Consider the following 25,404-nt stretch of genomic DNA (forward strand, 5'->3'; position numbering starts at 1 on the left):
TTTAACACAAGTCATTGGTGCCAAAATATAATAGTACAGGCTGATGAACATGTAGACTTTTATCTGGTAACTGTATTTCATAGGAATATGCAGTGATAGTGGCTGTATTTATATTTTTTTGGTTGCCATGCCACCTATTTTTTCTCCCTGGTCCAGCCGCATGTGCAAATGGTTGCTGATACCACATTGGCTAAGGGTTTTTGGAAGACTGATGTGTAGTGTGTTTCAGACATGAAAACCAGATGGCTCAAAACGGACCCTGGATTTGAACACTCCCTAATCTCAAAACAGTTTTGACTGGGATTACAATATAGTCAGTTGGGCCCAGTTCTTTTAAAAAGGTTAATCTGTAAAACCAGCAGCTTTTTGAAATTTCTAAGTAAATGTCCTCAAAAGTCAGATAATTACAATACATTTGTCCTGTGATGTCTCTAACTTGTATTTTCATTGGTTGGAAGTATTGTAACTTAATATCTTGGCAGGATACTTGTATGGGTGGAGTGCTTAAATGAATCCTCTTGCTCTTGGAACTAGAATTTAGATCATTATAAAGCCAGTTATTTCATAGCTCTCATCAAGACTTTTAAATACTATTAATTCAAACACAGCTGTTGACAAGAGTGTCCCTCGGTTTGAGCAACTGACCCAGGACTGGAGGCTGAACCAAATCAACATGTCCACTGAACATTGGTCTACACACTATGAAGTACTGCACTTAACAGATTGGCTACCTCCATTCTTCCCTCTCCCCTGTGCGTCAGACCTGGGACCTGTAGTGCCTACTCTACCCCAGTCATAACAGAGTAGAAGAGAATACGTAGAACTGGTTTACAGATCTTTTCCCTGGAAAACTGCATCATGCTGTGTAATAACGTAACCTTTCAGAAATGCTCTTCTGCTTGGTTAATACTGCACTGCAGTGACTAAAAAATTGGTATTGACTTAAATTCTGCACTCGCAAAATGTTGCTCCCCATTGCATTCTTGTGAAATTAAACACCAAGCTGGCTATGGAGAGCAGAGATATTAGGAGTTTTTTGTGTTGTCTTGCTGCCTCCTGTTTCTTCTTGATGGATTAAAGCTGGTTCACACAGTATTTCTCCGTCTGTCATCCAAATGCTTATTATGCAGAACTCTGATCTTCTGCATTCTGGGTTCATGAGATATGAACAGCATGGTAATGCTTTACAGAAGACGTGTGGCTCTGAACTAGCAGTGACCCAGGCCAGGAAATATGTATGTGCTGCCAAACAAAAGGGTGGGAAATCAAAACACCGGAGTGTTTTTGTCCTTAAAATCCTGGTCTTAGTGTGGCAGTTTTTAAAAATAGTTAAGTGTTCCTTGATGTATGATTGCCGTGTCTGTCTTTTAGGCACAGCTGGAAGCTCAGAAAGCGACTCAGGATTTCCAGAGGGCTACTGAGGTGCTGCGTGCTGCCAAGGAAACCATTTCACTCGCTGAACAGAGGCTGCTGGAGGATGACAAGCGTCAGTTTGACTCTGCTTGGCAAGAGATGCTCAATCACGCCACCCAAAGGGTGAGATCAATAAGGGGCTGCTTGCCTTGTGTCTTGCTCAGTTTGAGTTAGCTGCTTTGCATGCCACAAGGCCTACATTCTTTTTGATTTGTGCGAGGGATGATGCAGAAGGGCTGTCATTCCACTGGCAAATGAATAGAAGTGGATTGTGAATCAGGAAGTTGGGGCACTATTAAAGATGAAATAAGATGGGGCTTCCTGTGAGATGGTGAAGAAAGCAGCTTGCCCACCTCTGAGAATGGTTAAGGGGAGCCACTTTGGATAAGCTAAGAGCTGCTCCCACCATGATTGGAGGGCATGGAGAGGGTGAACACAGTGGAGTCTGTGTAGGGTATTTTTTTTTTTTTTTTACCATGCCTGACGCTATGGTATGTGAGCCCCGGGCCAGCAGCTCCCTTTCCCGATTGTATGGTGAGGAAGAGGAATGCTGAGTCAGATGTGCAAGTGAAGTTGAGTGGGAAGGAACCAGAATGGGGAGACTCTGCAAAGGCTAGAAGGGAGTGTGGGGGAGGAAGCAGCTCCAGCGTGTCTCAGGGCCAAGAGGCCTCTTGGGGTATGTCTGAACTGTAGATAAAAACCTAGGGCTGGCCCATGCCAAATGACTGGGGCAGCAGAGTCACTGCCCGAGGGAAGGCCCCTTCCAATGAGGTGTCCATGGAGAATAAGATTAGTATTTTGAGAACCAAAGCTGCTGTTTGAAGTGCTGTGAGCCCCACAAATGTTAAGAGTGCAGGGTAGAACTACACTGAGACATCAAAAGCCTACATGTGGGAGTAGCCCTGGATTCCACTCAATAGACCAGAGTTCTGTCTCTGGCTTTGCTGCTGGCCTGCCGAGTGACTTGGCCTTGTCAATTCACCTCTCCATGCCTCTGCTTCCTCCATCTGTAAAATACGGATCATTACACTGACCTCCTTTATAAAGTGCTTTGAAATCTAGAGAAGGCAAGTATTGCATAAAAGCTAGGTGGTGGCAGGAATGTTAAATGCTTGTTAGAGAAATGCATACTCAATTTTTTTATGGTTTCTTCCCACTTTCTTTCCTGAAAAAATGGCTTTGGGTTTTTTTTTTAAGAACATACAAGAACCAAACCAAACTTAAAACTTCTCATGCCAAACCTCTCCAGATGTGCCAGGAAAGCTTAACCCGCTATTCCAAGCTGGCTGAAGCAATAATGTAACATTATCTTAGTCCTGAAATCCTAATCCTTTTGTGGAAACTGTATTTGATTATAAGACAACATAGTCTTCATGTATAAATTGTATACATCAGCGCTGCCAGATGGTGCACGGTACCAAAAGAGCAACAGGTGTGCTGTGTGAAATGGGAAACCTGGTATGTGAAAACTGAACATTGCTGATATTGTTGTCACCACTGTCGTGTGTTTAAGGTTCCTATACTACAAAACTGCATGACGAGACTAGCTCCACCCCTTCATTGTGATTGCCGAGAAGGGATCAGCTGTAGCCCTTATTTGAAATGAGAAGTCTACTAACACACTAACATTTTTCTTTCTTGAAGCATGAGGATGAAAACTGGATGCTTTTGCAGGTTTGCAATGGGCTATACAACAGTGCCTCTTAAAGTCCATTTAAGCTTGGTAGTGACCAGTTACTAGTGTGAGCTGTGCAGTTTACATGTGTGATTCAGGATGTCTAAGCCAGCAGCGGTATCAACCAAAAACTGTTCCTGGAAAGAATCATTTTGGCATTCAACTGAGAAGTGACAACAACTGGAAACGAACAGCTCCATCTCTGCAGAGCTTCCAGCAGGGTTAAATTCATATGTCCCAAGTTTCTAATGTTCCACTCAAGGCCCGGTCTTCGTTCCACTCCTTTCTTCAAGGGCCCACCCCTGCTCTGCTCTTCCTGCTGTATTCATCCCCTCCCCCAAGCATGTCCAGCCCTCGCTTCTCCCCCCCGGGGCCTCATGCACACCATGGAACAGCTGATCGTGGTGGGCAGGATGTGCTGGAGTGGGAGGCACTGATTGGGGTTGCCAGTGGGCAGGAGGTGTTGGGGGCATGGGAGAGGTGCTGCTATGGGGGCTGCTGGTGAGTGCTAAGCACTACCATTTTTTTTCATGCGTACTCCACCCATGCAGTCTGCACCTATGGCTAAATTTCTTTGCCATGCCCAAGGAAGGGAAACCCACTTCCTTGCTGTCCCAGAAGAATGCCTATCTTAAATATGACACTTCCTTGCCAAAGACAGGCTTGTTTAACTCAGTGGTTTTCATCTTGTGGTCCACGGACCCCTGGGGATCTGCTGACTGTCTAAGATTTTCAAAGGAGTCGGCACCTCCATGTGAAATTTTGTAGGGGTCTACAAATGAAAAAAGGTTTATAACCATTGGTCTAATGCAGTCTTCTAGGAAAGGTCAAAGCATCATTCTAGCTTTCTAACTGCTGCACAAGCTGAGTAGCAGCAAAGAGATCAGCTAACGTGCTGGATGTAGAGCAGAATCTATCTTGAATATTTTATAATTTTGACCTTTCCTCCAAAGCAGAGAGTCTTATTTATATATGCAGGCAGCTGAGGGGCACTAGAGCTGAATATATATTCTTGGATCTAGTCAGAGCCTATGAAAACTATTCTTTCTAGGTTAGAGGGTTCACAATAAAATGTATATATTTTTGGTTGCAAAATATGTAGTACAGATAAGGGGAGTGTGGCCTTAAATAAAACTTCTCGTTATTACGATAAGTGAAATTGCTAGATACCAAAATTTAATTTCATCGTTCAGTCTTTCATGTAAGCATCGAAAGGGGTAAAGCACAGGTTTACTCTGAATGCAATGGAAAGCAAAGGTCAGTTGTATACTTCACGTTGGCGGCATCTCTTTGCGTGTTTTGAATATCACTAACTGTTTGGCTTGGCCTCCAAGAGATACTGCTTATTTGATCATAGGGGAACACAGCAATGCTGATGAGACTGTTATTTGAAAACAAAATTATTTGCAATTGATTTCTCTCTTCTGAAATCAGAGCCTGCTACTTTGGTCTGAGGTAGACTGCCCCTTCTGACACGTGTTGGAATAGCTCAAATAATGGAATATACTTCCAGCTATTTACTTTGGAGTTGGGGAGTAAATTGGTTTGCATTCTGAATTCTTGGAAAAGGAATATCGCAGAAAACAGGGTCCCATCACTTTCTGTAACAATGCTTGCTCATGAGAGAGCCTGCGTATCACCTATGCAATGGAAACTTTCATGTCTTGTCAAAATGTTTGGGGGGGGGGGAAGAGAGTAATGATGACTTTTAGTTTATCCTCTGGCTGGACCCTGTAATGCAGTTCATTTCACTATTATGTTTTCTGCCTGGTAGTACAGAAAAATGGATGTCCTAATTTGCCATGTGGCTCTTCAAATTTGCAAATCAAAAATAACCCTGATAGGATTGCTGGCATCATAAACGAAGCAGGACATTCACTGGAGCAGATGAGGATATTTACAGCAATTAAAACAAAATTTACACAAATTAAAGTACTAAGGCAGTGAGCATTATTTATAAATGTTCAAATGTTTGCTTGACTTGTACCCGAGCCATGGCCCTGTGTGTATTGGACTGGAAGTGTTTGTGGAAAGCATGATACACTTAACCTTTGGGCCAGTCCTACACATGCATCTCTAGCTGCCTAGTCAGTGTGGCAGCATTTGTGATGGCTTATCATCCCAGCCAGAAGAGGAATATTCTGTAAAGGAAATAGCTCACTTGTGGAAGAGAATGGGGAAATAACAGGGATGATATGGTAGCTCAGAATGGAGCTATGCTGGTGGATCTTGAACATCTCACTGGGACTGCAGGGATACTGAGCTCTCATGTTTGAGGCTGCTTATACCAAAGCTCCCCCAGAATGCACTAAGCAGCAGTATGCTCCTTGTGTTGTTAATATTTTATTTGCTAACCAGACATGTTGCTGTTTCTTCCAAGAAGGATTTTTCTAAGTAGGTTAATTGAAAGAAGATCTCTCTTCTCTTCTGTATCTCCCCTCCACCCAGCTATACTCTGAGAGGTTCAGAGAGGTTATGGAAATGCTATTCATTTAAAATTATATGAAACTGATAAGCATGTGACATGCCTGCTACAAATCAAACCATTTGTTTCCTCTCTTGAAGGTCATGGAGGCAGAGCAGACAAAAACAAGAAGTGAGCTGGTGCACAAGGAAACAGCAGCCAAATACAATGCTGCCATGGGCCGGATGAAACAGCTAGAGAAGAAACTGAAAAGGGCCATCAATAAATCCAAGTACGTGTTTTAGCTGGTGGTGCGTTTACGTGCTAAGCCTACTTGCATGGGGTGCTTCACGCACGTGGCTTTCAGGACTCTGTCTGTGCTGAACCTGCCAGGGGGCTGCACAGATAGTGTAGCTGGTGTCTGACTTGCAGCACAGCCTACATGGTGATAGAACTTCACACTGGCTAAGAAAGCAGCCAGGCTATTGATTAAAAACTTCAAAGGTGCAAGACTACCTCAGAGCTCCATGTCATACGTCAGATTTGTTCGCTTTCCAGAGCCTTGGCAAGTCACATGAGAGCTATTCTCATGGAAAGGCACACGCTTCAGAGGGCATAGCTAAGAAGCATGTGTGATAAATGATGATAAAATATGTTCAGTGTGTGATTCTCTTCTACTACGTAGAAGTCTATGCAAATGTGGTGGTCGTCTAGAAAAGCTGCCTTTTGTAGTACTCGCTCACTGCCTCTGAAGAAGCTTTAGGTAATCTCCAACTAATATTTTTTATTTTAATTAATTTCCATTTTCTCTAGTTTGACTAATCCCTCAGTCTAAAAATGACTTTATCAATGTCTGTTACTATTTTGCTCAATACATATACAAGTATTGGTGCTTTCCAAGGAAACTCTGAGCACGTGTTCTCTCTCTCATGTTGCCACATATCTGTAGCCTGCAGCCATTCCACCTTGTGCTGTGTGTTTCTATGATAAGCTAAGCTAAGCTAAGCTAAGCAGGGTGCCAATATTGGATAGGAAACCTCCATAGGTGCTGAAATAAATATTCTGCAGTTCAGTAGATGGCGCACTCTCCTCTAGATCAGAGTGGTGGTAGGGCATTAAGTTACCAAAAGAACCTTTATTTGAATGGGATGGAAAACGAAGGTCCTGACCACTCAACATTGAGGACCTTTTAATAAGAATAAGGGTGTTTATCCTGCCGCCCTGACCAGCTGTTACCTTGGGTACATTCTGCTACCCTCGATTCACCTTGCAGTGTCAAATGGATATAGCTTTCTCACTTCCTGCCCCAAACTGTTTGTGTAAGGATGCTGTGTCCTGCAACACTTCACATCAGAGCTTTCTATGTCAGTGGTGAGTGGAATGACCCTGCTACATGCCGTGCCAGTTTACAAAGGAGTGCCAAGGCTTAATTAGTTAACACGGCAAAACTTTTTAGAACATCAAACTTTTCATTTTTCTCATGCGAGCTTCATAATTTAAACAGAAGACAATCCCACCAATTTTTATGGGGAATAGGAGTCTACTGTCCAGTTTCTTCCCATGAATTTAGGTAGAGGGGCTGTGAAAAACAGACTTCTTCCCCAGGGAAAAGCTGCTCATATTCTTTATCTGAAAAATGGAAACAAAAATTATTTCATGCATCTCAGCGATATTGAGGCTGAGCTAATGACTCTTCAGAGTGCTAAGATACTATGGCAGTGGTAAACATAAAAAAAAACCTACATAGAAAATATTATAAGTAAGGCTATATTTTAGTCATGTTTTTAGTACAAGTCAGGGACAGGTCACGGGCAGTAAACAAAAATTCACAGCTCGTGACCTGTCCGTGTTTTTACTGAAAATACCAGTGAATAAAACTTGCGGGGGCTGCCTGAGGGTCCCACGGGTGGCAGGGTTGCTGGCTGCTTGGAGTGGGGTGGAGCCACATGGCCTGGGACCCATGCTGGGGGAGGTTTGGCGGGGCTGGCTAACAGGCTCCCTACCTGGCTCTGGGCCTCTCTCTCTTCCCCTCCACCCCCAGCAGCAGAGTTTGGGTGTGGGGCATGGGATGGGGTGAGGTGGTCTCTGAGTGGCGCTCACTTGGAGGCTCCCAGGAAGTGGCAACATCCCCCTCACTCAGCTGCTAGGCGGAAGCGTGGCCAGGCAGCCCTGCATGCTGCCTCAGCCCAGAGCGCTTGCTTCGCAGCTCCCACTGGCTGGGAATGCTTGTGTGGGGACGAGACTGCCCCAGCAGTGGCCGCTGCACCTGGCGAAGGGGCTGCCTGAGCTGCCCCTAAGCAACGTGCATCGGCCAGTGTAGAAGTCACGGGTCCGTGACAAACTCGCAGCCTTAATTATAAGGCACTGATTTTCTCACACACTAAGAGATGGTGAGGTGCCCCAAGGAATGAGACCAGGAACCAAGCTTGGTTGCTCCCATGCAGTAGAGAGAGAACTGTGACTTGACTGGCTTGCGTTGTTTAGCCTAAAATTAGGGTGGAATCCAGGGCCTCAGGAGAAACCTTCACTTTGAACCAGGCTTGTGTATAGATTCCATATAATGTGTTTGAATTTCAGAGTAGCTTAATCTTCTTCATAAGGCTCAATTATGTGCGGAGGCTAAATGGAAAAAGGACAATGAATTCTTTGTTTTTGGAGCCAGCTTGTGAATCCCTGCTTCTAATGGTGGGCAGTTACTGCCATATGAATAGTCGTTAATGGGCCCACCAGTGGAGTAGTGACTTACCTGAGGGTGTAGAGCCGTAGTGCAGTCCTAGATGTTTTTGATAATATAGTAAACAGAGAAGTGTGTTTCACGTGTTACGATAATGGAGCGAGGGCCCTTGAGTTACAAATATCTGTTGTGCACAGTGGGCTGTAGGGGACTCAGAGTGTGCGATGCAGCTAAACAAAGAATTAATGACAAATACTGAATTTTGGCTATTAAGTGCAGGTCAGGTTTTATTAAATGAGCTTGAATTATGAGCCAGGTTAACCATATCTACGTGTCTGGTATTTGAAAGCTGGATTTTGGCACCGTTACATTCAATAACACATTGCTCCCCGAGAAACTTCAGTGGAACTGTTTGCAAGTGAGGTGCTACTCAGTAGTAGATGGTATCTCAGAATCTAGCTCACAGTATGGAAATACAGGGTAGTGGCTGAAGTCTTGATTGTACGTGAAGACGTAGCTGACGATTCAACTGCCTGACCTTGACTGGGACAGCTCCTGAAATGTGCGAGCGCTTGGAAGGTCTGTCTCAGTTGAGTAAGATGATTTTATTATTGCCCCGTGTAGCATCAAATTGATGACTCTGTCTTCAAAGCTTTGGAATAGAACTTGCATTCTTGGCTCTAAACTGTGCCTTTTGTGTACTTGATATCTGCTGCTGCTATAAATAAAGCAGGAAGCAGCTCAAGTGTAGCATCTTTCTGCTTTGTGACTGAGCAAGGACAAAACCTTGGAGTGTCGTGCAGCTGGAGGGAAAAAATGTGCAGATGTTCATCTGACTCCTTCCTGCAGTCTGGAGAGAGACAGGCGTTTTACTTCCAGCGTTCTTAAAAAAACCACCAAAGATCTGTGTATGTGCCCCAAGAATTGTGTTTTAAAAAGAAGAGGAGGGGAAAGGGGGAATCTCTACCCATTTTTAGAGGGTTAAGACACTGATTCTACAAGGTGCTTAGATAAATGCTTAACTTGAAAGCACACTGCTACAGTGTGACTATTTGTGCTTGAAGTTGGGCATGTGCTTAAGTACTTAGCAGAATCAAAGTCTAAAAGATTTGTATTCAGTCAACTCAAGTAATCTGTATTGCTCAAGAATATAACTTTTAGAACAAGGGTCTTGTTAAAAAAAATTGCTGTGTGCAAACAGGCAAGTCTGAGGATTAAATTGCTGGCATAAGACGTAACTGCTTTAATGCTTTGGACCAGAGCCTCTCTCCTACTCCAACCCCTGGGGTTATCCCAGCAACTGTAACAAATTATTCTTTGTTTTTCCACAGGCCTTATTTTGAACTGAAGGCAAAGTACTATGTACAGCTAGAGGTATGTATTTAATTCAGATCTAGGAATGACTGCTTGTGGTAACATATTTTTTTAAAAACAATGCAAAGGGCTACTGTAATCACTCTGCATTTCTGTACAAAGTACATTCCATTCCAAACGCTTCATGATGAGGAATACACTTAAGTCTGTTATTTTTAAAAAAGGTCAAAAAAAGACTTTCTACATGTGAAGTAGGCAGGCCCCAAAACCCCATTAGAGCCCTGCTGCTTATTGCTAGAGCTTAGCAAATAATGTGACCAATTTTGCCCCTTTCTGCAGAATCTGAAGTGTGTTAATTTCATTTACTTTCTGGTTTACAGTTCAAGTTGTTTCTTAAGTGTTCGAAGTCACACAATAGTGTTTCTCCTCTGTGATTGGATGAGAGTTCTTACAATCGAGTTTCCGGTTGCAATACTGCAGAAAGCAAACCTGAGTAAGCTTTCTATCAGTGCTCAGATATGAGCTTAAAATTTGTGCTAGGATAATGAGCTAAAGAGGGTGCAAACACATATATACAGTGATTGGTTGGAAAAAGTAGAATATTCACAGAAAAAGTGGGCAGTATTCACTCATCTCTACCTGTTCTCCATGAAGTGTCTCAAGAGCTGTGATCTGTGGCTAGATTAGCAGTTCATTTCTACTGGTGATAGTAAGGAGGCCAGAAGTGTGTCATGTGCATGTGTGGAGGCAATGGAGGATGGTGGAGGGATTGCTGAGTACCTGTGGGGCACGCAGGAAAGGGAAACAGCTATATTAGCAATGTTTCTATCTGGCCCAGCAACCAGCTGTGCAGGCACCAGTCTGTAAATGGACCAGTGGGTCCCACGTGCTTCTAAGCCAACTGAGTCTGGTCTCTGTTTTTTAGCTTTGGGACGGAACCCTTGAGCAGACCCAGACTCAGCCCTCATCTAGGGCCCTTCTTTGGGATGTGGGACACAGCCATCTGGCTCCTCTAAACCCTGAAATCAGCTTCTGAGCTGTTCAGGGTGCCCCCTTGTCACTTACATGTGCTCACCCAGAGCTCCATCTAGGCAGTGAGCCCAAATTTAACCCCTTCTGGGACAGGGTGGCAGGAAAGCAAGGGACACAGGCTCAGCAAAGGAATTGTTTTTAACCACAGAATACTGGAGCGCACTTCCTCCCCTAGTCCGAGCTCCCCCTTCCTATAAGTCTGTGGTTCGTCAGCAGTTCAGGCTGGGCAGAATCCCTCCTGTCCCCTCTCTCCCGCACGTTGTCCTTCTGTGTAGCGATGGTCAGTCCCCTTCTGCACAGAGCAGAGCCTTGCTGAGTAACCCCATTGCCCCTGTGCCAGCTGCTCAAACTGAGAAGCTACAGACACCTTCCCCCCCACCCCAGTCATAAGCCCCTGTGCAAAGAAACCATAGTTCCATGGGAGTAGGGCTAGTGGTTGAAAGACAGCAAAGTTGGTGGCCATCGATTGCTCTCTTGATGGTGTCTTGATGATAGTTCTTCAGCTCGGTGTTGTCCAGTGTCTTTCACAGAGGCAGGGCACATCATGTTCATGGCAGGCACATGGAGAAGTTAGATAAAAACAGAAGTGCTCTTGCAGGAAGGTTGCTACGTAACTCTACTTCATTTCTTACTATTCAGAACAATAATGTACAAGAGTCAAAACCAGGCCAGGCGGCTCCCTAAAACAGAGGCACAACTCACCCTCCCCTTACTCTAGGCTGTCTATTCAGACTGATCACATGCTTTCCTACAGAGCCCTCTAGCCTGCAAGCAGGAGCAGGAACCCCCTGAAAATTAAAGTGACAAGTTGTGATTTTTACCCCAGGGCAGCTGTCGAAAATGCAGTACAGTAGGCTGTGCTCAGGCAAGTTGTTTTGTGTTCAACATACAATACAAAATGGAGTTCATAAATTGATACTGTCCTATCCTACCTGTCACAAGCTGTATTTATTTTTAGTCTTTGTTGTACTCCTTAACACCAGTCTTCTCTCCTAGCTGTGGAGTGGGGTTTGTGCCTGGAGGGGGGAAGGGCAGTTAAAGCTGCACACTACAATATTCAAGGCTTTGAAGCTTGCTGCCCCCTGGGTCTGAACTCAGGCGTGCAGTTTTAGTGACCAGGAAGTGATGAGTTAGTTCTGTTTCTACCCAGAAAACCACCTGCATCTGTTTGGAGCCAAGTGAGCAGTTCAGCCTTTCCTATTCCCTTATCCTGCAGGGGGAGAGGCAAGGACTGTTAACATTCATGCTGATAGCTAGTGAATTGCTGAGGGTATATGCGATAGCTCCGCTCAGGCACATTCAGATTTAGGCATTTGTTCCAACATGTGGCAGTAATGCCTCAAATTGCTCCAGAGCCCAGTCTAGGTGATCAGGAACTTGAGACCTGTCCCAAATAGTTTTCTGCTAGTTGTGTATGTCCATTCACTTCAATAAATGATCAGAATAAACAGAGTCTGTTATTAAGCACTTTCATTAGCTCTTCATCTTAACATGGATCATCCTGCCCTCCACTAATAGAGGCTTATGCGCCATTCCTGGCTATGTGACAGAGAATCCTTTCCAATGCACTGGAGTATTCAGTCAAAGTGGAACACCACAATTGTTTGTTTTTTTCCCCATGTATCCCCTCACAACTTCCCTGGCTTGTTGCATAATCGGGGTACTTTTCAACTAAAACCCCTCTCATCATCTGTGCACCAAAATTATTAGTTACATTTTAACCTATACACTCAAATTATTTAAGTATACCTAGCTCTAATATACTACCTTTCATTGGTAGATCTCAAAGCACTTTACAAAGGATCCCCATTATGCCCATTTTACAGATGAGGAACTGAGGCACAGAACAATGGCAGAGCCAGGAATAGAAGTCACCTGCATCCTAGTCCATTGCTCTATCAACTAGGCCATGTTGCCTGCTTAACTGGGGAAATTAAGCCCCCTTTTCCCTCCTTACATAATGAGAATTTGTTTGAAATCCGTAATGGTTTAAAGAAACCCCATCTGCCTTCCTCGTTAGCAATTCAAGAAGACTGTGGATGACCTGCAGGCAAAGCTGGCCCTAGCCAAGGGAGAGTACAAAACAGCCTTGAAAAACCTGGAGATGATCTCAGACGAGATCCACGAGAGGAGACGGTCTTCTGCCATGGGACCCCGGGGGTGTGGTGTGGGTGCGGAAGGCAGTAACATCTCATTGGAAGATCTTTCAGCATGTAAACTGGAGTCGGACTCCATCTCCAGTAAGTATAAAGTTGTGTGTTCAGAAATTCCCATGGGCAAGTGTCCTATACGGGGATTGGGGGCTGAAATGAAGGACCTTGTTTGTATCGTACAGCTGGTGATTAGTCAGATACTTTACAACTTCAGTTAACTGAGTTACACCTTCTGTTAACCCCACAATTTACCATGCACTTGAGAATTCCCTTCTCAGGGGGAATAGAGAAGAATGGTCAATCAATGGCTATTAGCCAGGAAGGGCAGGGATGGTGTCCCTAGCCTCTGTTTGCCAGAAGCTGGGAATGGGCAGCGGGGGATGGATCACTTGGTGATTACCTGTTCTGTTCATTCCCTCTGGAACACCTGGTATTGGCCACTGTTGGAAGACAGGATACTGGGCTAGATGGACCTTTGGTATGACCCAATATGGCTGTTCTTATGTGTGCATAAACCTTTGGCAACGTAGGCCCCAATCCTGCAGTGACCAAAGACTGGAAACGTTAGCTTTAGCAGGATTTACTGTAATGCACAAAATAGAACAACTCTTACTGATTTATTGCTCCCCATGCCACCCTCTCCCACCCCCACAACAAGGAGTCTGTGGCTTACTTCAGCCTGCACTCTTGCGATGGTTAATGCTAATGGTCATTTTGCACACAAAATGAGCGAGGAGATAGATTTTATGCTGCTTAGTGATCCCTGTGCCAAGGGAGATTCTAGTGCAATGGCTTTCAATGTATTTACCATTGTGGGCATCCAATACTACTTGTATGGCCTTGAGAATGTCACATGGGCTGCAGCTGTGTGGTGATTGGGCCGTGGGTTGAGAACCACTGTTCTAGTGCGTCCTGTTGGATTTTAGCTGCATAAGCACTAAGATAACATGCAGTAACTAAGCTCCCACCTTCTGCCACATCTGGCTTTGAAGTATTACTTCAGATAAATATTGACAAGCCCCAGTCAGGTACCCCATTGTGATGGGTACAGTACACTTAGTACAGAGAAAGTCACTGTCCCAAACTGCTCTGTCTAGCTTACAACAGACTATAATAGGTGGACAAGAATACAAGACACACAACTGGGAGGGATAGACTTGTTTTTATTTGTACTATCTTAACACAATGAGTAGTTGTTGTTGTTGTTAAGCATTGGATGGTACATCACGTTAGCTTGTTTCTCCCAAAAGCGTCTCAAGAAATGGGAATATTTCCCCCTCACCCAAGGCCTGCTAATGAGATGCAATGTTAATAGACTACAGAGAAATAGTGAAACTCTGTGTAAATGCAGCCTGTAAGATAGCAATGTACATCCTGCTGATGGAAAAGCAAACAACTGAAATTGCATGTAAAAGCTGCTTTGTGGAAATGGGAAGGCTAACTGGAATTCCCCTTCAACGTTCCAGTGGCTTCTGAAGTGTTTGAGGATGACAACTGCAGCAGTTTTGTGTCAGAAGAAGATTCTGAGACCCAGTCAGTGTCCAGTTTCAGTTCTGGTCCTACAAGTCCCTATGAGATGCCCACTCAGTTTCCTCCAGCAACACGACCTGGAAGCCTGGATCTACCTAGTCCTGTCTCCCTGTCTGAATTTGGGATGGTGTTTCCTGTACTAGGTCCTCGAAGTGAATGCAGTGGGGCATCATCGCCTGAATGTGAAGTTGAAAGAGGTAAGCAGAGCTGGATTAGCCCAGGACCATTTTATTATGCAGCTTTATAAAGGAAAAGAAGAACTTGCTCAGCTCCTCCAGGGATGCTGTGCTGATTGGGTTCAGACACATTATCTGCTCTCTGGATGCTTGGGGAGTGGTGCCAGAGCCACCTTCATCCCGCAGTATTACTGTCCTTTGAAAACTGAGTTATTTATTCCCTAAAATGAGAAGTTCCCCAGTTTCACTCCTGCCTGAACCCATGTTCTATACAGCAATGATGTTAGCAGCATAAGTAACTAACTGATACATCAGTTGCTGCCTTCCAATATTTGGATTCTGATATTACATTATTTGAAGGATAAGCGCTGAGCTGCTTTTTGGGCGGAGGGGGAGGAAATGATGTCCTGCTTGAGGAAAATCCTGATTCCCAATAGTTCTGACCAAATAGGTGCCAATGGAGAAACTGAGCTTAGAGGATTAATCACTCTCCTATAGAAGTCTGTCAGTCATTGCATTTGGTGATTCAGGGCACAAGACAAAACTTAGCTTGGAAGGCCAACATCCATTATTTTAAGGCCTTGTCCACACTAAAGGGAAAAGTCGATCTAAGCTATGCAATTTGAGTTACAGTAACTCCTTGCTTAATGTTGCATTTTTCAGGAACATAACTACAACTTTAAGTGAAATGTTAAACAAATCCCATTTCCCCATAAGAAGTAATGTAAATAGAGGGGTTAGGTTCCAGGGAATTTTTTTTCACCAGACAAACTATATATTGTATAGATACACACAGTATATGTTTTAAACAAACAATTTAATACTGTTCACAGCTATGATGATTTTGAAGCTTTGTTGAGGTGGTGAAGTTAGAGGGTGGAAGAGGGTGGGATATTTCCAAGGGCATGCCTTGCTGCTAAATCATGAACTATTACTCGACTGAGCCCTCAAGGGTTAACACATTGTTGTTAATGTAGTCTCACACTCTACAAGGTAGCATGAACACGAGGGAGGGGACACAGCATAGCAGACAGACACACACCTTGTGTGGGAGGGGGGGAGAGAGAGATGCACACTGCCCCTTTAAGTGCATTGTCTTTTTAAGTGGATCAGCTGCTGCCCCAAGCTTTCTCTGTCTGTGTCCCCTCCCTCCTCTATATGGAGAAGGGTTAAGCAGGGTGCAGGAGCAGGAAGGAGGGGGACACCCTGACATTAGCCCCCTCCTTCCCCCCCCCTGCACAGCAAGCAGGAGTCTCTTGGAGCAGCTCCAAGGCAGAGGGCAGGAGCAGCACATGGCAGTGGGGGGAGGGACAACTGAACTGCCCAGCAATTGCTAGCCTGCTGGGTGGCTGCAGTGCAGGAAACTTAGGGGAGCGGGGAGCTGATGGGGGGGCAGGGGAAGGGGGCTGCCAGTCCACCCTGGTTACAAACCCCCACCAGCTAGCTGCAACGGACTTCTCTTCCTGCAAGCAGTGGACAAAGCAGGTGGCTGTCAAATGATGTTATAAGGGAGCATTGCACAACTTTAAACGAGCGTGTTCCCTAACTGATCAGCAACGTAACAACGAAATGTTAACTGGGACAACTTTAAGTGAGGAGTTGCATTGATTTGAGTTATGCTATTCACATACAGTATCTTAGATCTACTTACTGTGGGGTCCACACTATGTGATGTCGATGGGAGATGCTCTCCTGTTGATTCCCCATAGTCCTCTTGATCAGGAGTCGAAGGGAGAACGATTAGCAGTCGGTTCAGCAGGTCTTCACTAGACCTGCTAAATCGACTGCTGATGCATAGATTGCCGCAGTGTCAATCCTCCAGTAAGTGTAGATGAGCCCCAAGTATATTACTACTTGTCCTAGGTTCTTAAATACTTTGGCGAAGGAAGCTGTCCGAGTGCCCACTTGACCAATGTAGCATTCTAAGACTTAAGGTTCAATAATATTTTAATTGTGTCTTTGCAGGGGATAGGGCAGAAGGAGCTGAGAACAAGATGAGCATCAAAGTGAACAAAACTAGGAGCAGTAGTGGCAACTCCACTGAGGGTCTGGCTTTAGATAACCGAATGAAGCAGCTTTCACTCCAGTGCATGGAAGTCAAAGACGGGATCATTGTGGACAGAAAAGCTGTACAAATTGGCTGAGTCCTCCTGCTGCTCTGGTTACTGGGAGTATAAATATACATGAACTTCAAAATGTCTGAAGAACATTGTGCCAATAACTATTTAATATATGCCAAATCTTAAGCGTTTACTCTACAAATTTAAAACTGCACTAAAGAAGTTTAATTGATGTTGAGGGCTGAAGTTTTTTTCAGTAAAATCTTTGTAGGACAGACAAGTTGTCAAATGTGTAAGTTGTGCTCGCTGTATTTCACAGCCTTTGTAAACTGTTTTGTAGCAGCCTGGCTGAAGCAATAACTAGCATTGTTCCTGTATAAACACATGCCAGTAGGGGTGTGAAATCCAAGCCAAATGCTTGTGGTAAGCAGTTTGGCTTCAGTTTTGTAGAATGAGATGCACTTTAGATACAGTGGATCTCTGAAGTGGAATTGGCATATCCTTTAAACAGCCGTTATTTGTCTGTTATTTCAAACTGTAGAAGTATTTTGTATACAAGGCAGCTGTTGCGTGTGAGAGTCTGGAAGTCTTCGGTCTGCCTCCAGTGCTCATGAGGAAGCTAGTCATGACCTAAAGTATTGGCCCGAGAGGGTGGCAGAAATGTGGCAGCATTGCCCAGTAGTTGTGTGCTCTTTCTAGCCCCCTACTTTTTGGGATGGGGTGTGTGTGACTTTTCCAGGGTGAATACAGTGCCAAAATGACAGATTTAACTTGTTTCTAAGAATCTGAGTATCCTTTTTCAGCACCTTAAGTGTTGTTACTGTAAAACGGCATGAACCGGTGTGTGCCAGAGAGAAGAAGTTATAGATCTCGACCTGCTGAATATTAGAAGCTTGTCCTTAAGATACGCATGAAGAAAAGGAGTTGCTAATGTGGACTGATGTGTTAATTTCTCTGTAGGTTGTAACGTGTGGGGTTTTAGAACTGTTTAAGGGACTTACAATTTTAGTATCCCCTAGAGAAACTGTTCACTAAAAACAGAAAGGGAATGGGGGCATGTTTTGGCAGCAGCTGTTAGGCAGTAGTGGTGTCTGGTAGTTATGCTAATAAGTGGTAGCAAAAATCCTTGGACTTCTGAGTTTTGGTACTATATCTAAAGTATTCAGTTTTTTGTTGTTAATTGGATGGGAATTTAGCATCACCCAAAGTATTTTCTTTCCATGTTTTGCAGTCCTGGTGTATTTTGTCCTGCCCCTTGGCTTGTGTATCTATTCTCAAGTAAATGTAAAATTCTTCACACTACAGTAAACATTTTGGTTTTCCACATTTTATTTTGTGTTGTTCAGTATCAGTGTATTTGAAGTACTAAATATTTCAGTACCTATTCTAAACGTAGTTCCATAGTAAAATCATAGTCTGATATTGAAGCCTCTTTACAACTAAAATGGGCACATGGTCCACATTCACTCAATGAAATCATCATCTCTTGCCATTCTAATGCCAAATGCACTGGCAATTACTGAAATGAAAACGGAGGCTTAATGCAGTTCCAGAATCATGTACTGGAGAATACCCAAATCTGGGATGGTCAATTTTCAAACAAGCCCAACACTGGGAACACCCTGCAGTATATGGACAAGTATTGTCTCATTACAGCGTTGTAACTAGATTTATATTCATGACTCATTTGGTATTATGGATTTCCTATGACCAAAGATTCGCCAACTTTGTATACAGGGTTGCCTTTTTTGAAAGCTCATTTAGTGTACAGCAGAGGAAGGTCTTGTATGTTGTCTAACGCTTGTGTGCTTCATTTCACTATCGAAAGCTGTAACAAAGCAAGGCAAAGTCATGGGGAAGGAAGCCTGTTCTCAGAATTAATGGCGATTCAGTGTGTTACAGCTACTGATCATTTGAACAGAGATGGGCATTCAGTGATCTGGAACTTGCAGAACAAAGGTTTAACCCCTAGATCATTAGCCTCTTTGAGCGAGACCAATACTTAGGAAGAAGTGTTTATATCCCCAGTTTATGAAGTAACAAATACTTTGGGAAACATGGATAGACCGTAGCTTAAATAAAATACAGAAGTGTCTCTTACTAAAACTGCGTGTTTTCACCTAATCTTTGTAACTAAACCAATTGTCTATTCTGCCTCTAGTTAGGTAAGCAACCAAGCAATTAAGTGCTGAATACATACTTTTGCAGATATGCCAACTCTCAGTGCACTTGTTTCCTACTTCCCTTGGCATCAAATCCTTCCTCCTATTAAAAGGTAAGTTACTACTTAAAGATCCAAAACACCTGCACTCTTGGAAAGTTTACTTGTTTGTGCACCACAGGTCACCAAAACAAAGTTTTCCTTATTAACCAGTGTACCTCCATGAAACTTCTAGGCAGATTCCAGTAGGGTGAGACATTACTAGCAGAAAGTATGCTGGGAGGTGATGTGGCCCAAGAAACTAGGAGCTGGTACCCTGCAAACTTACAGCAGAAGGGCAAACTACATTTTAAAGAGTAAATATGTGGAAGGGCCTCTTCCTCTGGACACCTCAGCATTCAGTAGCTAACTGTGCAATTGAAGTGTATGTGCATAGTTTGTTGTGTTCGGGCAGGCTTTGGAGAGCACACAGACACCAGTAGAAATGAAAAGCAGTTTCATAAATAATTGCTCAAATTTTATTTTTAAACTTTTTATAAATGCCAATTCTGTATATCAAATGCATATTGACAAATGAATACAAATAGAATATTACCATGAAATACCAAAGGAGCAAGTTCTCTCGAGTTACCTTTCATTAGACTGCCCAAAAATCCTTTCATTTACTATTACAGTAGCTGGCAGTGTGGTGCTGAAAGTATAAAAATAAGCCTTTGACATTTAAAGCATGTTTGGTAACGAGTTAGCAGCCTTGAAGTGAGATGCAATGTAAACGGCTTTACCAAAGAGTGGTGAATTGATGGCTTATCACCTTTTAAGCTTCATTATACTTTTGGTAATATGCACTGTAAACTGGTACTCGGTGAATTTTTGTTTTTAAATCTTAATTTTTTTCATAGGCTGTTCAACATGTTTCTGAAAGCCTTCTGTATGTGGCATGTTCACCTTCAGGTACAGAAGCCTTAGGTATTTCTGCTGTACAAAATACGCATAGACACAATTATGTCAGACTGCGTAAAAATGTTTAAAATTAACATTTTTCTATGTGTAGGAGAAGTCTAACTTCTAATGGCGTGTCTCAGCTTTACTGTGTTTTAGAACCACATGGATGCTGCTAGTACTCCCACTGAAAGGTAGCTATGTGGATTAAGTCTGTCTTTCTGAATTCTGATGGATTAAGTAAAACGAATGATTAACCTAATGGCTTTTTAAAAAACAGAAGGCCCAATTCTGGGCCCTAAGGAGGTAAATAAAGCATGATGTCCTCAGCAGCTCTGAGGTAGGATTCACTAGCAAACTATGTAGCATCTACAGTGCCTAAAGTGAAGGATATGTCAAAAATTCTTTTGAAGGATACTGAAAACAGCTCTTTGTAAGTATCCTTCCTCTCAGTGTGTGCAACCCAGTAAACAGTTATTCCTCCTCTTAAAGGATCAAAGTAAGTATCATTCCTTTTATTTAAAGACATTTCTAGGCCAATTCGTTTGCATCTGGTGACTTATGATCCTTGTATACACAATTCCTTAGCTGTAGCACCTTCAGTATGTATTAGAGTAGTTTCAATCACCAGCTAGCTAAGGGCAGTACATACTTACAATGTGGATCTTTGTAGTTCTATGCTTTAAAACAAGTTTGAGTTGATACAGTTGCATACAGAAGGGAAGTAGGAGTCTCATATTTGACTGTTTGTTGGAAACATAGCAAAATAGCTAATTACAGTGTGCAAATTCCAGCCCAGAGTGTCTGATCCATCATTGTGTAGTAAGAAACTTTGACAAAGAGATATACTGATGTCTGTAAAAAGTTGCTTGCAGTCAGTCTCCCATCTCTTCTATAAGTGTTAGAATGGAGCATTCCAGAAGGATTACCTCAATGTCTACAAATATTTTTAATCCTAACGATCAGAAGCTCTGAATGGCAGTGGTGGAGATTTAGCTGAGCAGTTTTGTTTTCCTGGCTGTGCAATAGGGTCATTTCCCAATAACTTTTTACATCTAATAAATCTCTCGAACTAGATTAATATGCAATAGTTGGATTGCTTTTATTATTAGTTTTGTAATCTGCTGCTTTTCCTCTTTTGACGATATTCCTTAAATGAAGTGTAAAAAGCATGTCCTTTGGGCATAAAGCTAAGGCTGGCATGCACAAAAGGTAGCATATACATCTGTGATGCTGTCTGAGGTTCTGTGACTGAAAATTTCCTTCTCATGCTAAGGTGCTCCATGCCCCAGATAAGTAGGGTGATGTAAAATGGTTCTAAACTGTCAGAACACCAAGACTGCAATGTTTTAAGGATATAACTGACTTTCGTATTCTGCATACCTGGCCTCAAATATTAATGGGATCTGGACAGTCAAATAGGAAGGCTTCGTTTTTGTAGCACAGCTGTAAATGCCTGCAGTGTACCAATCTACCCTTTTGTATTCTCTGAGAGGCACAGCTTGCCCTGGCATCAGGGACAGTTATAAATTTGTAATCTGCATAGAGATTGAAGATTGTTCCTTTATTTAATCTATACTAAATTCTGTGATCTAGTGGCTGGAAGCTGAAACTCACTTGTACAATTTCAAGTCAAATTACTGCTATAAAAGCCAGTGAATTAGCTTGGTCGTAATCAGAGGGAAAAACTGACTTCCTGTACAGTATCAGCCAAAAGAGAATGACATAACAGGTGATTTGGGCAAGTCAACTTGCTTAATTCCCTGTCAGCATCCCCTGTACAGAGTTTTGAAGAAATAGGACTTTAGCCAATATTATTTAAACGTGCAAACAGCAGCAGGTGGAGCAACATTCACAATTCAGGCCCCTTAACTGTTTCTGGCCTGTGAATGGAGCAAGTGACCTAAACTGTAGCTGCAGGCCTTTGCACGTGCACAATAAGGGCTGGTTTAAGCCTGAGCTGAAATCTTCCCCTACATCATGTTTTAAACTGGACATACAGCTCTGTAGCTGAACAGCTGTCCTTAGCGCATATAAAGATCAACTTACTGCAGTTGGACATCATTTAGGCTATATCCTCAAACTCCATCCTCTCCCCCCCAATCTGCAATGGGACAGCTCTTAGATCAATGCCTTTGTCCTACAATACAACTTTTTATCTTAACTTCCTTACCAAGAAGCTAAGCAGTGAGTTAGTTAATTGGCATCAATGCAGTTCTTAACCCAGCTGATCTTTCAGAGAACTGCACTTAAGGCACATCTTAATGTTTTTTTTCCAAACTATTTTCTCCTCAGAGCTGCTGTCTAACCAGAGAAGAACAAACAAAGAAGTGTACCTGTGCTATTAAGCTGCCAGATACATTTGCAGCAGTAAACTTTAGTGGGAGACAATCTTACTGCTTAATCTCCCCAAACTTGTGCACTGGTGCTCTTTTGGGGAAAACACACCCAAAGTTGCCAGTGGGGTGGGTTGGTTGGTTGTTTTGAGGCTTGCTCCCCTCAATGTCAATGTTTTACCAGTGACTACAGTAGAAGTAGGGTCAAATGCTGTGGCTAGGATTGCCAGTTTCAGCTGGATGTAGTCCTAGTGGTTTCAACACATGACAAGAGTAATGCCTGAGGACTGCAGGACAATCCTGGACAGTTAGCACCCCTAGCTGCAGATTTAGGGTCTCTTCTTGGCTGGTTACAGCTTAAGAAGGTTCCTTCTCTAACTGAATGCTGCCTTCCACAGTCTTCTGTCTGTGGGGCTGTAATGCCAGTGCTGGAGATGTGTGGTTTATTAGAGAGAAGGGAGTAGCCTCTTATTTCGAGCATCGTAACCCCCTGCTCATACAGAAATGAGCTAGCACCTAAATGACAATTTTGTTGAAGCTGGTCAACAGCTCCTGCAGCTAACTTATTCAACTACTGAAGCAGAATACAGGTATGTTATACTGTTTGTACAGTGTGCTCCGTGGACTGGCTCTTATCAGAGAGGGCCAGTATAAACAACTCTGCTTTAACATCCAGAACAGCAGCCCCTGGCTTTTACTTCATTCCTCTAAAGCAGGGGTTCTCAAATTTTTGTACTGGTGACCCCTTTCACAGAGCAAGCCTCTGCATGACCTCCCCTTTTCAATTAAGAACACTTCTTTACATATTGAACACTATTATAAATGCTGGAGGCAAAGTGGGGTTTGGGGGTAGAGGCTGACAGCTTATGACTCCCTGAGGGGTCCTGACCCCAGTTTGAGAACCCCTATGCTAAACACACACAGTACACACCACCTCTTCCTTTTTCTCTACAATGTTTACTGTAAAAGTTAAGCAAGGATTGTTAGAACTAAGCTACCTTGTATGTGGGGAGAGGAAAGACTTTTCAAAACTTGATGAGGTATAAAGTGCCAAACTGCAGTAAGCTAAGGCCTGCCATTCGTTAATATGATTGATCAAGATTTACATTCAAGCATTTCACGCAAAAATTTACCATCAATCAGAATTTCTGAAGTGTGTTCTCACCTTCATGGTTGCACAGCAAAAAGCATGAACAAACTCTGAAGTGGCTAATGCAGTGAGAGTGGTGGCCCAAGCCCTGGGCTGATACTTTTTCCAAGTAGAGTAGGGTTTTATGATCTTGTGTCAATGGTTGAGAGATGTATTTCCCCAGTTCCTTCAGGAGATAGCATTGCGCTAGCTCTTGACTTCTTCCCTAGAGAGTAATGTAGAGACTCGCCCCCTTATTGCAGTTGTGATGTCTTAAGAGGAGTAGTGCTATTAAAGTCCAAGAAGAAAGGACCCTCTTGCTGAGGCAGGAAGGTGCTGGGAACAACATTGTAAACTCCAGCTGGGACATTCTCCACCTCCATGTAGCAAAATCCACATCTGATTAAAAAAATACAATGCCAGCTTAAGAAGGTGTATTTAAAGGAGAAAGGAAAAGTGTATCTGATCAAATTGAGCATTACCTGTAGTCACCACTGTTCTTCTTCTGAAAGCCAGAGGGACCAGGATCTCCTATTGTAGAGACTGTGACAAGTTCAAACCCCACACTGTACTGCCTGCATGTAAAGAAAGATTTCATTACCCTTGTTTTAAATGTCAGTAGAAGATTTACCAAATTAAAAAGTTGAGCTATAACTGGAAGACATCTGCAAGCAACTAGCACATCTGCAAGTTATTTCTCTTCTTAATTAGAGCAAGGCTATTTTTGCCACTTAACTACACTTGTCAGCACATACTAAATTTGTCTCTGCAAGCTTCTGAATGTATTTGGCTGCAAAAAAGGTTTCAGCTCAAGAAGTGAAATAGGTGGGAGATGCCAGTTGTGCTGCACACATCCACTACGCTAAGGGGGTTAAGCTTGTGGTTGTATAGATCAGTTCAGGTACTGAATAGCAGAGACCACAGAACAAAGTAAAAGTTACATGGGTCCAGATTTTATTGACTTCCATGGAATTTCCCCCAAGTTCTTCTATAACTGAGGAAAAGTTGGCTCCAGGCACATCAGAGGAGGTGCATGCCCCTTCCCATTCAACATGGAATCAAATCCCAAGGAGGAGGGGTGCCAGAAGGGAAGTGTCAAGTTATTGTTGCAGCAGCAGGCTAGGGACAGGTAAGTAACCTAGTCTTGCCTACATGAAACTGCTTCTACCGATCCTCCAAGTGTTGCTTACATATTCATGCTTCCTCAGGGTGAGTGCTTTGCCAAAACCAACACCTACCTACTTATACTGCTCAGTGACCAGACCCTCTAGTGTCAGTTAGGAATGATGTAGTGGGGCTCGGCTAGAAAGTGACAGTGGGGGCCAGGCTTGCCACTCACTGCTTCACCTGTTACTGAGTGAAGACATGAACAGTCTTTCTGATGGGATTTTAGGCAGAGGCCCTAACATGACCATGCACTGTCACTGGAATTGCACTGGTTGTAGCCTCAGTGTCTACAGTAATCTGCCTTCCCAAATTCCTCCTACGATTTTAACTGCACAGGTTGTTCTTAGGAAGTGGAGTGCAGTAGGGGTGGTGCACAATTACCACTTGGTACCTCAGAGGTGAGTGCATTTCACTGATGGGCAAATGCCCCACGCATGCTTAATAAAATACTTTGGGGGGCTTTCAGGATGAATGGTGCTCTAGGGCTATACACATGCCTCCCTCAATACATGCTGCTATTCGGCTATAGCACAACCATGCTATTTAGCTACATGCAGCTCAATGTTGGTGACCGTGTGGAGTGGAACAGCCTTAAAATATGAGCTGTAGCCTGCCATCCTGAGAGAGCACATCTTCTGTTACACCTTTGGGGTGAGCTGAGGTTCTCCTGCATGTTGACTCTGCTGCAGGGGTGAAGGGCCCCTGTGTCCTGCTATGCAAGGTGCAGCTGGGGGCTGACCCCTAGCCAGCAGACAGAAAGAGAATTATGGCATATGAGGAGAATTCAAGAGGGGAAATAGGAGTTATCCTTAACATTAAAAATGATTCATTGTTTAACAGCTGGGTGAAGAGTGGAAGCTGCTTGAAAATCATGAGAAAAGGGAAAACACCATAATGAGGATTGGTTGAGCTGGAAATTAAGTGGCCTTTAAAGTTCAAGTTTGATATGACAGGTTTTAAAAAAAAAAGCTTACACTTGATCTGTCTCTTGTTCTAACTGTACTGATACACAACATTTATTCTTCACAAACCTTGGTCCTCTTAATTCAATTAGCAATGGCCCAGTCTTCTCCAGCTGAAATTGGTAAATGGGGTTGTTTTTGTAGGAGTCTCTGAAGTTTCCACAGCCTCCAGCACTATGACCTTTCCACTGCCCATTAACCTGACAAGAAACAAAACAGATGGTGCCCTATTTATTACAGGCACATCTTGCTCTCTCTCTCTAGTTTCAATACAGAGAA

The 25,404-nt window shown here is 43.3% G+C and overlaps 2 protein-coding genes across 7 annotated transcripts in view; one reads left to right on the forward strand and one right to left on the reverse strand.

Annotated features, from left to right (window-relative positions):
* The window catches only part of SH3BP5 (SH3 domain binding protein 5), a 57,772-nt gene extending 40,010 nt beyond the window's left edge, over window positions 1–17,762 (forward strand). The window contains exons 4-9 of the mRNA XM_030551081.1: window positions 1,372–1,536; window positions 5,654–5,784; window positions 9,498–9,540; window positions 12,533–12,752; window positions 14,132–14,392; window positions 16,337–17,762. Coding sequence (XP_030406941.1) covers window positions 1,372–1,536; window positions 5,654–5,784; window positions 9,498–9,540; window positions 12,533–12,752; window positions 14,132–14,392; window positions 16,337–16,515 — 999 coding nt within the window. The 3' untranslated portion in view covers window positions 16,516–17,762. The remainder of the gene's footprint in view (window positions 1–1,371; window positions 1,537–5,653; window positions 5,785–9,497; window positions 9,541–12,532; window positions 12,753–14,131; window positions 14,393–16,336) is intronic.
* A 1,325-nt stretch (window positions 17,763–19,087) lies between these two features.
* Window positions 19,088–25,404, reverse strand: part of CAPN7 (calpain 7) — a 38,102-nt gene continuing 31,785 nt past the window's right edge. For all 6 annotated transcript variants that reach the window (XM_030551077.1, XM_030551075.1, XM_030551074.1 and 3 more), the window contains 3 exons: window positions 25,195–25,325; window positions 23,479–23,571; window positions 19,088–23,395 (listed from right to left, as the gene is read on the reverse strand). In XM_030551077.1, the coding sequence (XP_030406937.1) occupies window positions 23,251–23,395; window positions 23,479–23,571; window positions 25,195–25,325 (369 nt within the window). In that variant the 3' untranslated portion in view covers window positions 19,088–23,250. The remainder of the gene's footprint in view (window positions 23,396–23,478; window positions 23,572–25,194; window positions 25,326–25,404) is intronic.

Source organism: Gopherus evgoodei, chromosome 2, assembly GCF_007399415.2.
Source record: "Gopherus evgoodei ecotype Sinaloan lineage chromosome 2, rGopEvg1_v1.p, whole genome shotgun sequence".
NCBI classification, from domain to species: Eukaryota; Metazoa; Chordata; order Testudines; family Testudinidae; genus Gopherus; species Gopherus evgoodei.